This window comes from Medicago sativa, chromosome 8, assembly GCF_051527215.1.
Source record: "Medicago sativa cultivar Bolivia chromosome 8, Bolivia_mono, whole genome shotgun sequence".
Classification (NCBI taxonomy): domain Eukaryota; kingdom Viridiplantae; phylum Streptophyta; class Magnoliopsida; order Fabales; family Fabaceae; genus Medicago; species Medicago sativa.
Genome location: NC_140756.1, coordinates 61,823,665 through 61,840,801, shown reverse-complemented (window position 1 = coordinate 61,840,801; position 17,137 = coordinate 61,823,665). Strand labels below are relative to the sequence as shown.

Below are 17,137 nucleotides of genomic sequence, written 5' to 3'. Positions count from 1 at the left end.
ACGAAATTTGTGTCTCAAATCACCATTCTTTCATTTATAAATACTTTCAAGACTCATTTCGTATCATAAAAATATAATGCATCTTTTTTAAACCAATACATTTTATTTTACAAGTTTTACCCTTGCCCTAGCATGCATGTTAACACACGCCAAATCTTCAAAACGACATCAATATAAAATGAACCCCTTAAAGACAAAGTGGTCTTAGTTATCATAAATTCATCAATGTTCTTATCTGTCTTCGTTGCAAACATTGAATAATGATATAACTGTATAACAATAACAAGGCAATAAGGCATCTTATCCATCAAGGTATCCATAAATTCTAAATTGCAAGTTGAGATTCACATCAATTTTTAAGCTATAAGAATAATTGACTCCCACTCGAATATATGCCATCACAATGGTGGGACCTAAAACCATTGGTGTTCATCATTCATTATTTAGAGGCCTAATACAATGCAACATCACAAGAAATATAGATTAAATGACAGGTGGCTCTAGTAGCTAGATATAATTTCTTGTTGCCAGTTGTTAAAAATCCAAAAGTGATCAAAATATAGGTAAGGGAATTAATTGAATTGATTATCAAACCCGTGACATAGAAATAAAGCAAACTTTTGTGTTATATATTGATCTAGATTTTAATTCACATTGTTTGTATCTTACATGCATATCTACTTTTTTTTCTTTCTGTCTCTTCCTAACCCCATTTGATTGGCTCTTCTAGACACTTTCTTAAGGTAAGGTCCTCAATTATATATAGTTTCATTGCATTAGTTTCATTTCCTCAATTATACAAAACTTCAATTTCCAAAAAATAGTGTCCATTTTTTTTTTTTTTTTACATAATACAATAGTATCCAATTATTAGGTACATAAGGAGTGGAATTAAGCATGGAAAATGAGCAAATTACAAACAAGGAAATGAAAGTGGAGATTCAATCAAGGAGTGAAGCTATGTCAAGTACTATAGGGGTAGAGTTACAAGGGGGTTCAAATATGGGACAAGGTGGTCTTATGAGACAACCTAGTATGACCAAAACCAATTGTCTATGTTCACCAACAACACATCCTGGTTCTTTTCGTTGTAGGCTTCATCGTACTCCTAGTCTTCAAAAGACCAAAAGCATAGAGCCAGAATCAATCCCTGATCAGACATCTACTATAGGTCATGATTCAATTGTTGGCGGTGACAAGGATCGGATTCATTAGTGTTACTACCTCCGTCCCGGTATAATTGACCTACTTTGGTTTTTCACACAGATTAAGAAAAGTGTAAAAATAAAGGGGAAAGTGGAATATATTGTATTGGGAATGATAAAAGTAGTAATATTTAGTGTTATATTGTATTGGGAATGATGAAAGTTGTATTGAAAATTGAAATGGGTCAATTATTTTGGGACACTTTTTTTTAGAAAATGGGTCAGTTATTCCGGGACGGAGGGAGTATGTTCAATTGAATATTCAATATTATTATTTATTCAGTAACTATATAGTTACTTTTGTTCTGTATAATTGTTTAGTCTTATATGTGTTATGTTATGTGTATTATTGCATACAATTTTCTTTTATTTATGTTTGTCTTTGTGTGTTTATGGAACATAATAGAATAATTAAAAGGAAGTAATCCTATGTCACATTCACATTGATTCTGAAACTAGAAATGAATTTGGCAATTCGTGTTTTTTTTTTCCAGCTCTCTTTACATGTATTTTTTGGCCTTTTGAATTTGGCAATTCGTGTTTTTTTTTCCAGCTTTCTTTACATGTATTTTTTGGCCTTTTATAGGTTCTAGGATAAAAAATGCTAAATTTCTTAGACGAATTGTACTTTGAGATGAACTACTAAAATATAATTAAATTAAAATTTGTGAGTTGTACACATTGTTTAGAACAATTGATTCTCATTGGAAAGAAACCAAGGATGGAAATACAATTTTAAAAAACTTTTCTTACCAATTTTTTTTGGTGGTGGCCGGGGTTTGAACCGCAAACCTTGCATATATAATGCATTATCTCTACCAAATGAGTTAAGCTCACGAGGACAAAGATAAGTATAATTTGTTACAATATGAAAAGACAAAATATTCATTTTTTTTTATTTTTTAGGCAAAAAGGAGAATAGATAAATAAAAAACGAGATACAGAGACTGAGGGGGACATAAAACCTGACCCAGGTACATCCCAATAGGGTATACAACATGAAAATACAAACCAGGTGGACCAACCTAATCAATCCTAACAAAACAAACATTCCTCGCAAGCGCTACCTGGCGAACCCGCGTACGGGAACGAAACCAGATAACAAAAAGGTGAAGAGTGAGCGTCCGTAGGATCAACCAGGTTCACAATTGGCGTATGGATCGACTGCCAACACGGTATCACGATCCACATACCAGCAACCTCCTGAACAACGCAGCAGGCATAATAGCTCTTTCGAGCATAACAGTCCAATCTCAATCGTAACACTGAGATGGATAATAAATATCAGAGAAGAGGCAGCCCTTAGTCTTGAGACCTGCAAATCTCAACAAACATGGAATATCAGATAATCAAGCACATGGACACCAATTCAACCGATTTCAAAGAAACCAAACAACCCTTTCGGGTTAAAATAACCAAACCCTTTCGAGTTTAAGCAACCAAACCACCGCAAAAAAGCCACATCCGATGCCACCACCCAATCTCGTACCAGAAACACACAAAAGCACGAAATGAACATCAAACAACAACACAAAACGATAATACGCAAAAGCACGAAACAAACATCAACAACAACACAGTGCGAAACCGACCAAACAACGAAATTCGAGTCTGATCAGATATGAATGGCAAGATGCACCATGACAACAGTGAACCAACCCATCTTGAATCCGAAAAGAGCACGAACAGCAGTCGGCCAAAAAACCCCAAACCGACCAACTCGGCTCCGAACCTTGAAACCCCAACCAAAACGCAGAAGCTTACCAACATCCACCTTCAAACGACGACGTAAAACGACATGGAGAAGACGTGTTGAATCGCCGGATCTTGAAGGAGGAGATATGGAACGGAGGAACGAAGAGGGAAACCCACTGACCGAGCGGTAGATCTGAGGGAAAGATGGTGCGGAGGGCCCAACGCCACTCATCGCACCACCCAAATAAAAAGGTTTCATGGTGGGAGGCCGCAAGCGGCAAATCGACAAAATATTCATTATCTATAACTATAATTATAATTAAAATCAAAATAATTTTGATCACTGTTTCATAAAAAAATTATTGTTTGTAATTTATACGAATTAGAGCAATATATAGAGCAAAGAGACGGGTCCGTGTCCGTCTGAACACTAGTAACAATAAGAAATGTAAAAAAGGTTTAATCCCTATAATATCAAAATATGATTTTTTAAGTCCAAATTTTAATTAATTTTATCTTCAATTTTTTGAAAGTTTAAAAATTCATATTTAATTCATTTAATGTATAAAATTATAAATTTTTGTGAAATAATATTTTATAGGCTCTAAGCATGCCTACAAAAAGTCATTCAAAAATTTAAAAGTTTAATCATAAGTAAACAAATTTAAATTTAACTAAGACTAAAACTTTACGTTGCAAAATTTTATAGAGACTAAAACATATCACTTTTTTATGAGAACTAAAAGCAAAATTTAATATATTTATAATGAACAAAAACTTATTTAACCCTATATTTTATATTAATATTTTAAATAAATAATCTTAATTAAATTTTAAATTGATTGACAAGCAAATAGATCAATAATATTCAGTTGGTCAAAGGAGGAATGTTTCAAATTCATTATTGCGCTAAAGAACTAGAGATTATTAGAGAATTCATGCAGAAAGATTGAATTATATCTCATCATGAAGAAAATGCGTATTTGGAAATTTTAACAAAGATGAGAGCTTCCTTTCAAAAAAAAAAAAAAAAACAAAGATGAGAGCTAATTAAAGTCCTTTGTGAGTGATTAATCCTATTCCATTTCTCATTTCCTTTGAATGCTAAAGTTCGATTTGTTACGCTAACGTTTGAAAATTATGAACCGTATTTTTTTTAATGATACCGAACTAATCATGATTACTTATTCCAATGACACAAATAATATAACAAACAAATATAATCTATTTTTTTTATAGCTATTTTTTTTTAATGACACCAACATCAATCTTTATTATATAAAAAGTTGTTTAAGTGTATAATTGCGATAATGAAAAAGTAAGTATAAATATACTCATCTAGTTTGTTACACTTTTTAAATGATAAAGAAAAAAAAACTAGACATATATATATATATATATATATATATATATATATATATATATTCATATCATGTTTGTTACATTTTTTTAATATTTAAATTTATTCTTATCTCTATTTGTTACATGTGTTATTTGTATTAAAAATTAAGTGCATTTTTGGAAAGAGAAAAGGTCAGCCCTAAAGAGCTAAAATGAGTTATTTTCTTTATAGATAGTATAGATGATTGTTGTCGTTTTAATATTTAAATTTATTCTTATCTATTTGTTACATGTGTTATTTGTATTAAAAATTAAGGGCAATTTTGGAAAGAGAAAAAGTCAGCCCTAAAGAGCTGAAATGAGTTATTTTCTTTATAGATAGTATAGAAGTATAGATGATTGTTGTCGGTGTCATTAAAAAAATATGAATTTAGTTTGGTTTGTTATAATTTGAAAGTAACAATCATTTACAATTATACTTTGAATCAAAATCAAAATTTCATAAAAACACCGTTCATAATTTTTAAAAATTTGGCTCAATAAAAAGTGCCTGTCTTTTTTGGTTAATTACCTATAGTGTAAGTAATTTAAATCATGCTGAGAAATTTAGTTACTACAACATTTAAAAAGTTGAACCGATAAATCTACCAAACTTTGGATAATACATGGTTTATTAATTAAACAAAAGATAAAAAACACACAGTTAATTTATCATTGACTTTAAAATAAAGTAAAATCAGTTTTGGATATTAGATAAATCACACATAATTGATTTTATCTCATTTTCATGAATTAAAGACAACTCTTGGAGTCATGCATTTCAATCACAAACAACATTGTCAACTACATGCACGAACCACCGATATATATTTCAAAGAATGCATATCTTCCTCACTCTTTGTGTATTAAATATGAATCCTTGAGTCATGCATGTCATATGAGAATGAACATTATATATGTTAGAACTACAAATTTATTGTAAATTTTATTTAAATCATGATATTAATAGTTTATCTATACTATATATAAAGAAAATAAGCTTAAAATACATAAGTTTGGGTTGGATTTTTCATTACATATTTAACCCTTCATTTAAACTATTTTATTTACTATTTTATCCTTTAATAATATTATTTTAAATTTTAATTAAAAAAATTAAATTCCATTAAAATAGGAAATATCTCACTACAACACGAACAATATTATAAATATTATATATGAAGGGGGTAGGGATTTTGTGTTGAATTATTTAAAATTTCAATTATACCCTTAAACAAATTTTCCTATCTTAATGTTATACTTTTGGTGGTATTAAAAAAGATAAGGATTTATATTATATTTGTTAAATTACCGTTGTTATTGATAAAGATGAACATGGTTTCTTGGGTTTGTTACAATTTGAAAGTCACAAATATTTGTACTTATAATTTTAATCAAAAGAAAAACTTCATATAAAATACATTTCATAATTTACACGCGTTAGCGCAGTAAAAAGAGCGAAAAGACGGGCTCGTGAGTGACCGTCTTTTCGCTAGTATATAAAGAAAATAGCCTATTTCGGCTCTTTTGGGATGACTTCTTTGTTATTCCAATTATAAGAATAAATTTAAATATTAAAATAAAAGTGTAACAAACATAAATGTCGATTTTTTTCCTTTATAATTTAAAAAGTGTAACAAACTAGATGAGTGTATCTATACTTATTTTTTCATTATTCTAATTATACCCTTAAACAACAACTTTTTCTATAATAAAGATTGTTGTTAGTGTCATTAAAAATAATAATTTAGCGATAAAAAAGTTATTTAGCTATCAAACATAAACACTCACACTGGTAAGAGTTGCTGATTATCCAGTCTTCACTTCTTTTTCTGTATATCTTTTCCTTGTATAGTCCATCTTATTACATGGTTGATTGTATGGCAGGAAGTAATGGTATCTTTCCTTGTATAGTTCATCTTCTTACATGTAATAATATTATTAAGTGGGTGTACTATAGCATTCCCATTTTTCTGTATATCCTTTCCTTGTATAGTTATAGTTCATCTTCTTACATGGTCGATTGTATAGCAAAACAAAATGGTATCTTAAGTGTGAATTACACAATTTAGTTTCCTATACATCAGTTTTTTTAGTTTCCTAATAGATCACAACTACTATATTCATAATATATGACTGAATGATATTTAGAAAATCATATTTTCATCCTTTAGCTAATTATTATTGTTTTGGGTGTTTTGCGGTGCCTTAACTTTAGCTACTGCAAATTGGGTCCTCTATGCGGACTAAGTCATGATGTTGTCTCTTTTAAGTGTGGTATTTGCCTAAGTGAGGCGATTCTTAGGAGAAACCCCGTAAAACTAGTCGCAGTCCCTGTGAACTACAATCACCACTTCTGTTACCAATGCCTTCTCACATGGAAATTGAATCCCGCTCCAGCTCCCTTCTCGACCCCTGCTTGTTTACCTGTCCTAATTGCAGGATACCATCTGAACACTTATGGTGCTATATGAGCTTGATTTACTTTGATCAGACTTATTTGTAGCTTGGAAATTATGATTAGGTCATGGTTCTATTGTTGATGGTGACAAGATCAAATCCATTAATCTTATGTTCAACTGAATGTTCAATATTATTATTTATTATTCGGTAATTATATGGTTACTTTTGTTCTGAATAATTGTCTAGTCTTAGACGTGTTATGTTATGTCTATCATTGCATACAATTTTCTTTTATTTAATTATGGTTGTCTTTGTGGTGTTTATGGAACATAATAGTATATTGTTGTAATTAAAAGGAAGTCTATGTCACATTCTTATTGATTCCGAAACTAGAAATGAATTTGGCAATTCGTGTTTTTTTTTTCAGCTCTCTTTACATGTATTTTTGGCCTTTTATAGTTTCTAGGATAAAAAAAATGCCAAATTTCTTAGACGAATTGTACTTTGAGATGAACTACTAAAATATAATTAAAACTTTTGAGTTGTACACATTGTTCAGAACAATTGATTTTCATTGGAAAGAAAACAAGGGCGGAAATACAGTTTTAAAAAACTTTTCCTTTGTTTGATTGATGAATAAAGAGGAGGGAAATAACACTTTTTGTTGGTCCCACAAGATTCCCTTCCCTCCAACTTGCAACTTGAGAAGAAAGTCTTGGAAAGTTGGACATGGAATCCTTGCAGCCATGAACTTGACGCATTCACGTAGTTGGTCCAGCCACAATCGTTGAATCGAGATTGGATAATATAGATTTTTAACTCGGTATTTTGATTTAAAAGAACATTAAAATCTAGATCATCTAATCTTGATCTAACAAATACTTATATAGCAAATGAATGAATGCGTCAAATAAAAGTGTCAAGATAATAAATTTTTTTAAAAGTTATGAGTCTTAGAAAAATAAAAAAAAATGCCCTCATGAAAACCTGGCCTATATAAAAAGTAAAAGGAAATGCCAAAAAAATTTGTGAATGGACATTGCAAATTATCCCCGTGAACTTAACTCAGTTGATATGGATATTGCATAATTTATGCAAGGGAAGGAGTTCGAACTCCTGACACCCCACTTCTCCACACGGAATATATTGAGGACAAAATACAACAATGTGGATGCTAATAAGTCTCAAAACTCAAAAAGCACACATGCAATCGGAAATAATACAATCTCGATATCACTATCCGGTGATTAAATTATTAAACAACCAATTAATTACAGAAACCCTTGAATATTGCTTTGGTGTGTTCATTGAATAATACTGTTGGTGAACATGATCAGAAACAGAGCTTCCAAGACATTTCTTTGAATAGTTTGATTTCAAATTAATAATAAAAATGGAACAATGGGCAATTAGAAAATGAAGAAATCTACAAAATCTCTCCTCACTCAGTTTTGTCACCCATGCAAGATTTGATTCAGAGGCAGAGAGAAAGTAGTCTAAAATATTTTAAATACATTGAACAAAATATAAATTACTTTTTTTTTTCTTCTCATTTTTAAAATATACGAGGTTGACCTGCCTTGGACTAAGGCACCATTTTCACCCTAAAGTTTTGTTATAAAAAACAGGTAAATACTAGTGAATCTGAATGCCATGTCGAAAAGTAATTCAAGCATTTAATTAGAATGGTAACTAGTTGACTTGTATAGCAAGTAGCCAATGACTTATGGTGCAAGTATAAATAGAATCTATACACTTTTAATTTCATCACTAACTTGAAAGGGTCACTTGCACTCTGCCACCTTTACCATTAAAATTTCTCCCATGTCCTTAGGAGCTAAATAATGAGAGATATTTTGCCTCTACAAATAAAAAAATAGTCTTCGTGAACTTAACTCAGTTGGTAGGAACAATGCATAATATATGCAAGGTTTGGGTTCAAACCCCGGCCACCAAAACAAAAATAAAGACAGGCTGGTGCTCTAAAGCATCCACATACGCACGCAAGATTTAGGGAGGAGTCCATCATTTTGATGTTTTGTACACAATTACCCTTTTGCAGGACTTGAATCCAACCTTTCAGTCACGAGACAACAACTCTACCGTTGCGTTCAAGCTCTTGTTTGCCTCTACAAAGGAAAATTATATTTGTTGTGAAAATCCTTTTCTGCTAAAGACCAATATCATGAAAACTTTATAATTAATCGGTGAATATTTTTTTCAGTCAATAATTGAACGAGAAATCTTTCATAATCAAATATAATATATCTAACTAAAATCCTTTATCTTTCCTTCTAATAAACCACACTAATTTGATAGAAACTCCCATTATGACTTGTCAACCACACCCAATATGAGCAAAAGCAAGAGTAGCAAACAAAATCAAAAGGAATTTTAAAAGTAACATGCTAACTATGTACGTACAAAATTTAGTTGATTCTAATCATATCAAGCAGTATTGATGAATGATATATGAGAGGAAATTCATGCAAGCATGCTCATAAAATAGTTAGTCATGGTCAATGAAACTATGATGAATAATGATCATGATTGAAACAATGATGATCGTGACCACCACTTTCAGTTCGCCACTAAAGAGTATATTCTATTATATGCTTTATGAATTTGTTGAATTTCAAAAGGTTTAGTTCTTTCACAACCTAGAGGGTTGATTTCAGTTAGTGAGATTGAACTAACTAGTAACTGGTCTTTAGGGACATAATTCAACCCAATAATTATGCAAAACATTGAAAACTTTGATTAATTAATACTTAACAGATTTGAGTGTAAAAGAGGTTGAAAATGACATCCATATAATAAATCTATTTCAATTAAGAAGTCAACTAAATACCTAAATAATTAACATAAATATGAGAAAATTACGCAGGGTGTTATGAGTTTCATGGCTACAATAATTTTTGGACTTTTTCTTAGTAATTTTGTTAAGGTTTCTTATAATTGACACCAAAAAGAATAAATGTAGATACATGGTGGTGCAGCCGTAGAGACAATTAAATTTAGAGTCTTTTTCTAAATTGATGTAGGACGACTAGCTGGACGTATTGAAGATGAAGTGGCGTGTAAGAAATGCTCAATGAAAATGGTGCAGATTTGACATCTGGTATTTGAATGACTCGAAATATATCTTTTCGAAAAGGAAATCTGCCCACGAGTAGAACACATTGCTTTGCCATAAGGTATGGACATTTTTAGCCATCCGAAATCATCTTAAAACCCAAAACCGGATTTTAATATTTAGCCCACTTTTATTATTTTTCTGTTTGGATTTTCGGCCTATTAGATTTTGTTATTTCCCTAATATTTAATTTTAGCCGTTGTAGCATAAGAGGTAGCTTTTCATTCAATCAAATTACATATAACTTTTCCCTATTTTCTGCTAGATTACGGAAACCCTTTTGACGGGTTTGTACTTGCAACTTGTCTTTTTATCTTTTAGGTTTAATGTTTGCTAACTATTACTTCATAAATCTAACAGTTCACACAGCTGCTTCACCCTATAGGAGATCTATTTTCGACTTATGTCGGTATGGAACAAATAGCGAGTAATGTAGATCATCATAGACACACCAAGTGCTTATCTATTGTCATTGTTTCAATAAAATACCACTTAGAAGCAAAACATATCTTACCAACGATAGATCTTATTCTTTCTTGTTTACTTGTTCTGCTTTTTGGTCGGGTTTGTAAATTGTAATGCACATAATTTTGCTACCAATAATAGCACATTGAATATTGTTCCACACACGATGGTCAATTACATATCTCTGCTTATAAGAAACAAAAACAAGGCGCATGCATAACCTTAATTATTCAGTAAGGACGATATTATATTCGTGGATACAGATAAACAAGACAAAAATAATTACAATATTGTTTTGTCACACTTGTGAAAATGTACCAAGAAAGAATATATTTGTAACAAAGTTGGGACCCAGTGAAATGATATGGCCCATATGAACATAGCCACGTGTTGCTGGATCATAGACAAAGACAGCACAATGGCCCTACCGGTTTTAAATTTTGATGCAGTTAAAATTGCTAAGTCTTTGGAGAGACGTTAAAATCCATTATACTTTGGACGCAATTGAAGTTGTAGATCACAATTTAAAACCTTAGACCCTACTATTCATCACTTACACTTGAGATAAAACTGTGACCATCTTTGATATTATAGAAACTAACGGTTAAATATTGATCATGTGGTTGTAAATTGTAATCATAATTGTGGAGGCATTAAAAAAAATCGATAACATGATCACAACCTTGGTACCAGACCGTCATTTATACTTAAGATGAAATCACATTTGCAGTTGCATTGTGGTTTGTATCGCGATTTTCATTAGAGAAATTTATAGTTAAATACGAGTATACGACTAATCCGTTGGAATCAAATTCATAAAGATAAATAACTTAGTACTCGCAACCACATATGAGATTTACCAAGGAGATTTCCTCTAATGTAGAGAAAATCTCATTTCATATCACTATACAATATATTACATGAACAATGCACATTTAGATGCATTGATTTACCCTAAAAGATACAAAGCCTTTTACAACAAAAAAAAAAAATAAATACAGTATAATATTTTACCCCCTAAATTTAATAATTTACCATTCCCATACTGAAAAATTTGAAAGAAAAAAAAATCACTTAATTCTTTTGAGTTGTGCTTCTATTGGTAGACCACAACTTACTAAACATTCTTTTAGGTTTAGTAGGAAGTGAACAAAAACCTTTAAATCTAGAACTTCTACCAGTTCCATTGATTGCCAAATCATTATTCTCATCTAAATCATCCTCAGCTAGTTTCATCCTAAGAGTTGTGTTCTTTGGTGAGTTTAATCCATTAACACTCCAATTATCACTAGCATGTATACTTGTACTTGTGCTTAATTGTGCTGCATGTTTTGATGAGTCAATTCCATAAGAAGTGAGTAATGCTTTAATGTTGCTTGATATGTTGGTGACTTTGCCACCATTTGATGCAGCTCTAGCTTGCTCAAAGAAGAGAACTTGGACAACAAGTCTTAGTGGAAGTAGCTCGTTCTGTGCAGCATGCATACATGATGAAATTGAGAGTTTTTTGCAGTCTAGAGGTCTACATAGTCTTTTCCTTTCGGTTTTGTCGAGTTCCGGATGAGCCTGAAAATTTTAGACAAACAAATTAAAAAATGTAGTGAAACTGAAGAACTGATAAAACATCGTGTTAAGAGTCTCATGTCGGAAGAAATATGGTGTGGAAATGTGTCAAAAAGTGGGACATGCTACTCTTTTTACAAACTGATGATTTTGTAGGTTGAGTCGGACACGATCTAAATTTAATGATGGTATCAAAGCTTATTCAGGATTAGGACACGCAATCGGGTAACTTGGGTCATGCTCAAGATATGGTACTTTATAAAGTCTAAATGTCGTATCCTAGGTGTGTTAAGAGTCTCACATCGGATGAGCTATCTACAACATCCAGATTACATATCTTGGTTGTTAGATGATTATTCGGACGACTCATATTCCTATTTTGTTATTTGAGAATATGAGTCGTCCAAACTTCAATCATTGTTAGATGCATAAATGGTCAAAATCTAACAGGAAAGTTTGGTTGGAGGGAAAACTACTAGCAATAAAACTTAACTTCTAGTGGGTCAGCCTGCACCTAAACCAGGAAAAAGATGATAAAGACAATACTTTAAGGTTGAGTTGCTTATCTACTAATTCTGTCCCACAAATGAAACATATTGTGGCTACAGTTTTTCTTGTTTTTTTCCTCCTCTTTCTATGTAGCACCGACACTTCAGATTGAAGACATGTCTGAGTATCCGGCCCATATCAGTGTGTAACATTAACAAGGCTTTGGCATTTGTGATTGCATATATTCACTTATATTTTCTCAAATTATTACCGGTATTTATATGTCGGTGCTTCATAAATTTCTATTAGTAAACAACAATGAATTAATCTTGAAAACATAACAGATTTTCTTCTTCAAATATTTACCTTGAGATAAGTATCAATAGCACTGTATAGATCATCATGATCACATCTTGCAAATTCAGGTACAGTTTCAGCAATAGCAACAAACTTATCCAGAGGCAAATTCACATCCTTAGCAACTTCTTGAAGATACTTATCAACAAGCTTAGCCACCTTCAACTTTGAGCTATGTGAAACTGAAGAAGATCTTCTACTCTCTTGCAATTCAAAATCAACATTCTCAGCTGAACGTGACCTCCGTTCAAAAGCGAACCTTGATCTTTGAGGACTAGTTGATGGACTTAGACTTAATTGCAACATAAACTCTTCCAATATGTTCATCACCAAATCCACATCATAAACCATCATAAGATCATTCACTGTTACTTCCTCGAATTGAAGTCCAACCCTTTTAACCAATTCGATCTTTAAAGACGAAAAAGCTTTCAAATCATTGGCAACTTTCAAAAGCTTGAGAAGGAAGCTACAAGAAACAACACCTTTTGCAGATGGAAGCAAATTCACTATTGATTCTAAAAGCAAACTGTACTTTGATGCTAGTTCATTTCTTGAATCTGAATCAGAATCAGAACCAGTTTTTGGTAGCCATCTAGATGCATAAATTTTCAACGCATCACCGATGAGATTTAAGGGAATTTTTCCATCAGATTTTAAAGCAATCATAATTCTCCAATAAAGATCAATTTTCAATTCTGCTAAATCTTCACCCCACCATCTTTTTCTTACTGATTTATCTCTCAAACTTTCTGTTCCACTCCAAGATATATCATCTTCATTTCTAACCCTCTTTAAGACCTTTGAGGAAATCGCTTCAATGCATCTATTTGTAATTGACAATTCCTCTGACCATAAAGACAATGCTTTTGTGGTTTGTAGTGTCACAATTGAATCTTTCCAACCGCGAAGTATGCATGAATTGAAGAAAACTTCAAGCTTGTAAATCAAGTTACCTTTTTCTGCATCTTCTGTCATTTGTAAATATTCCGCGGCACATCTTGCGGATACAATGTTGTAAGAACTTATAGTGATTGTTATTCCATAGCAGAATTTCGCACATAGTTCAAATGCTTCTTCTCCGCCAGGAAAATCGGGGAGTTGTACTATTTGATGATTTCGTGAATCAAGTGACTCCGAACATAATCTTTGTAAATGCAAACATTTTGATAGCAGTGGAAACTGAACAGAATCAACATGAAATTTTTAGATACTTAGTATACAATACTTTACTGAAAAAATAAATGGGATTGTTAAATTAATATCATAAACTTTAAGTATTGGTTCCGCAGGAATTGATTTTGACTTTATAACAAAATAATATCATAAACTTTAAGTGTTTCAAGAAACAAACCTTGTGAAGAAGATATCTAGTGCCTTTCACTTGAATTATAAGATCACTTGAAACTTCAGAAGAAACTAACCTGAATATACAAAGAAAATAAAAATAAAAATTAATGTTATTACTTTCTATTATGTAATATGTTATAATATAAATAGGAAGAAAAAAAATTAATCAGTTTGTGAATTACCTGACTGAGTCTTCAGTGTAGAAGATGTCAGGACGAGATCCTAGTTTCATAAACTTCATGACTGCGTTAAATGTTATTAATATGTTCTAAGTTAAATAATGTGCTACACTATGAACAATTTATCGTAAAGCTTTATAAAATGTTAGGAATATTACTTGGAAACTTTAGGAACTCTGAAGAGAGAACATATAGAAGTGACAAGAGGGAAAGAAAAACAAGAAGTTGGTTGTGGGAACAAAAAGTAATAAGTGGTTTAAATAAGAAGTGGCAGAAAGAAAAGGTTAATTAATAGAAATTAGGATTATAAAACAGTTTAAAGTTTATTTCATTTTAATCTATAGAAAGTTTGTGATAAGCTATGATTGGATATTTTAAACAGAAAGGATTAAAGTGATATGCCAATTGTACCAGATTCAGGTTTAGATATAGATTCGTTGCATGTTGTTAAAGTACTTGACACAAACTGCAGGACAACAACCATAAAATATGTGTAACAAAATCATATAAATATTATATTAACAAAATAAACAAGATCTTGATACAATTAGAGATAATCTAACTAAAAAAAATGAATTTACTCCACTACATTACGTAAGTTGCATCTAGACCCCCTTCCATTCCTAATATGGATTCTGTTAATCATTTATATTCATATAAAAATTCAACCCGAGAAAACCATGTTATTATTTAGGCCAAATACCTTCATGGCTCCTTTAAGTTTCACGTTTGTTTCAGATAGGTCTTTTAAGTTTTTAAGGTTTCAAATAGGTCCTTTAAGTTTCGAGTTTGTTTCGGATAGGTCCTTTTAAGTTTCTAAGGTTTCAGATAAGTCATTTAAGTTTCGAGTTTGGCTTAACGGACATATTAACGGCGGTTGATAGAAATGACCTATCTGAAACAAACTTGAAACTTAAAGAACTTATCTGAAACCTTAGAAACTTAAAGGACCTATCCGAAACAAACTCGAAACTTAAAGGACCTATCTGAAACCTTAGAAACTTAAATGATCTATCTGAAACAAACATGAAACTTAAAGGACCCGGGGAGGTATTTGGCCTATTATTTATTCATTATGTTACTTGGTGCTTCCTCCGGCCTCGTATCCATATATTTAAGAAAGAGAAATGATATTTGTATAACCATTTTGTGCTAATTTTTGTGACAATTTTCTTCCTCAAACTCGCATTATATTTTTATTTTTTCACTTTATTATTTTAATTTCTGTGTCAACACCTATTTTTATTTTATAAATTTATGGTTGTCTCAAATGTTATCACACAAATGGTTGTTCAAATAATACACATTTTAAGTAATTAATTGTGAGATTCTGCATTAGACTATTTGAAAAGAAAATAAAAATTAGTTAACATTATTCTTCTCCTTCATCTACACAAAAGATGAGTGAGTTAGAGTCAATTGTTGACCCGTAATCACGCTCTAAATCGTTTTTCCTCATTTTTTTTATATTTAAATTATTGATTTTCACAACTATTTAGTTGTTTCTTTTGTGATTTCGTCGTCTTAGAGCGGTATTGTTTTACGCGCGTGGTGTTGTTTTGCTTTTCTGTCTTCTTACGGTGTTTGTTCAGTTCAGATTGTCATATCATCTTCTATCTTGTGTAGAACAATTCAATGATTTTGGTGTGGTCAACGTCAGAGATCTAGAGACATGGTATGTTGAACACTTCAATATAGTCGAATTTGTAGGCTTATGTACTTTGTTGTTTTATGCCATTAGAATAGATGTAATGGGTTTGTTAGCCGATTCATATTTTTGTTTTTGGCAAATTTATATTTGTTGTGAATTCTTACAAAGTCACACCAATAATTGGGTGTGTGGGGCAAATCAATAGCAACCAAATCAAAAGGAACACAATAATAATCACGAATAAACCAAACCAACAATATGAAGGAAGAAGGACAAGGAAGAAAAACACACAATATTGTTTATCCAGTTCGATCGAATAATGACATGCTCTAGGTGAGAGATCAGCTCTCCGTTCCACTAATTAAAAGTGAAACTTTACACAAAGATTCTAAAATATATTACAAGAATTAATCTTCAAACCTAATTCTACTTTATTTTTCTTGAATCTCTACACGTGACCAAGAAACTCAATTACTTAGTATTCTCGAAGGTTAATCTAATGGTGATTCTCCCAAAACTTAGTATTCTCAAGTATTTGATTAATTGATTCATATCATATCACAAAAATTTGAAGTCATAGTTGAAGTCTAACCGTTGATTAAAGGAGTTGAAGGGAAGTTACATTTTGCATACATAGTTAAATTTTGATTAATGTGAACTTGGAATAGATTTTAGTTTGCTTTACAATTATTAAAAAAAAACTATGTACAACATTTAAACTATTGACATTTGTTTGTTATTGGAGAGAGATATAGTGTATGCAAAAAATAATAATTGTTGAAAAGAGGGAGTGTATAACTTGTTTGTTTGGGAGAAAATACAACATCAAATTTATTGAAAATAGAGAGAGAGTGTGTCCAAAGAAATAAGAATCTATTGGTAGATTAAAAATGAAGGTATAATTAGAATGGAAAAAAACTCCAAAAATTCACTTACCTTAATTTCAGTGTCATATTTTAAAACGACACTTAAAAAGAAAGTAAGGGGGTATTGATTAAAGTACAAAGAATAAGTTGATCCAAATTGTAAGATATTAAAGCCCCTTAAGCAAGTTGACAAGGGATCGATATATGATGCTTATCTTATTCTTCGACGAAAGTTAGTCATTGCATGCAAAAATATTTTATATATTTTAGTGTGGATTCAAATTTGCAATATCGAGACACATATTCAACAAGAGGGGTGTCGGGTTAGCTGTCCCCACTTGTTTATTTTATCTTCGACAAATACTTCGATATTTATGTGATAATCATACTTATATGGC

At 31.3% G+C, this 17,137-nt stretch overlaps 2 protein-coding genes across 4 annotated transcripts; one reads left to right on the top strand and one right to left on the bottom strand.

The window, feature by feature from the left end:
- Positions 1 to 477: 477 nt before the first annotated feature.
- LOC146900259 (uncharacterized) lies at positions 478 to 1,679 on the top strand. Of its 2 annotated transcripts, none has more exons than XM_085736014.1 (2): positions 478 to 563; positions 875 to 1,679. In XM_085736014.1, exon 2 carries the CDS (start codon positions 898 to 900, stop codon positions 1,213 to 1,215), a length of 318 nt encoding a protein of 105 aa, XP_085592140.1. In that variant the 5' UTR covers positions 478 to 563; positions 875 to 897; the 3' UTR covers positions 1,216 to 1,679. The 2 variants fall into 2 exon arrangements, with proteins under 2 accessions (XP_085592140.1, XP_085592139.1); XM_085736013.1 differs by lacking the exon at positions 478 to 563 and adding an exon at positions 590 to 743.
- A 9,460-nt stretch (positions 1,680 to 11,139) lies between these two features.
- Positions 11,140 to 14,822, bottom strand: LOC146900258 (BTB/POZ domain-containing protein At1g67900-like). Of its 2 annotated transcripts, XM_085733303.1 has the most exons (5): positions 14,634 to 14,822; positions 14,226 to 14,286; positions 14,048 to 14,117; positions 12,703 to 13,875; positions 11,140 to 11,850 (listed from the first exon to the last, which is right to left on the bottom strand). In XM_085733303.1, exons 1-5 carry the CDS (start codon positions 14,704 to 14,706, stop codon positions 11,359 to 11,361), a joined length of 1,869 nt encoding a protein of 622 aa, XP_085589429.1. In that variant the 5' UTR covers positions 14,707 to 14,822; the 3' UTR covers positions 11,140 to 11,358. The 2 variants fall into 2 exon arrangements, with proteins under 2 accessions (XP_085589429.1, XP_085589430.1); XM_085733304.1 differs by lacking the exon at positions 14,634 to 14,822 and having other exon boundaries at positions 14,226 to 14,453.
- Positions 14,823 to 17,137: the final 2,315 nt, after the last annotated feature.

Excerpts from the sequence above, each read along its gene's own strand:
- LOC146900259 (XM_085736014.1), top strand. The coding sequence starts at position 898 with ATGGAAAATGAGCAAATTACAAACAAGGAAATGAAAGTGGAGATTCAA.
- LOC146900258 (XM_085733303.1), bottom strand. The coding sequence starts at position 14,706 with ATGGTTGTTGTCCTGCAGTTTGTGTCAAGTACTTTAACAACATGCAAC. Across the intron at positions 14,287-14,633 it reads TATATCTAAACCTGAATCTG|TCATGAAGTTTATGAAACTA; the intron begins GTACAATTGGCA and ends CATTTAACGCAG. Across the intron at positions 11,851-12,702 it reads CTATTGATACTTATCTCAAG|GCTCATCCGGAACTCGACAA; the intron begins GTAAATATTTGA and ends TAAAATTTTCAG.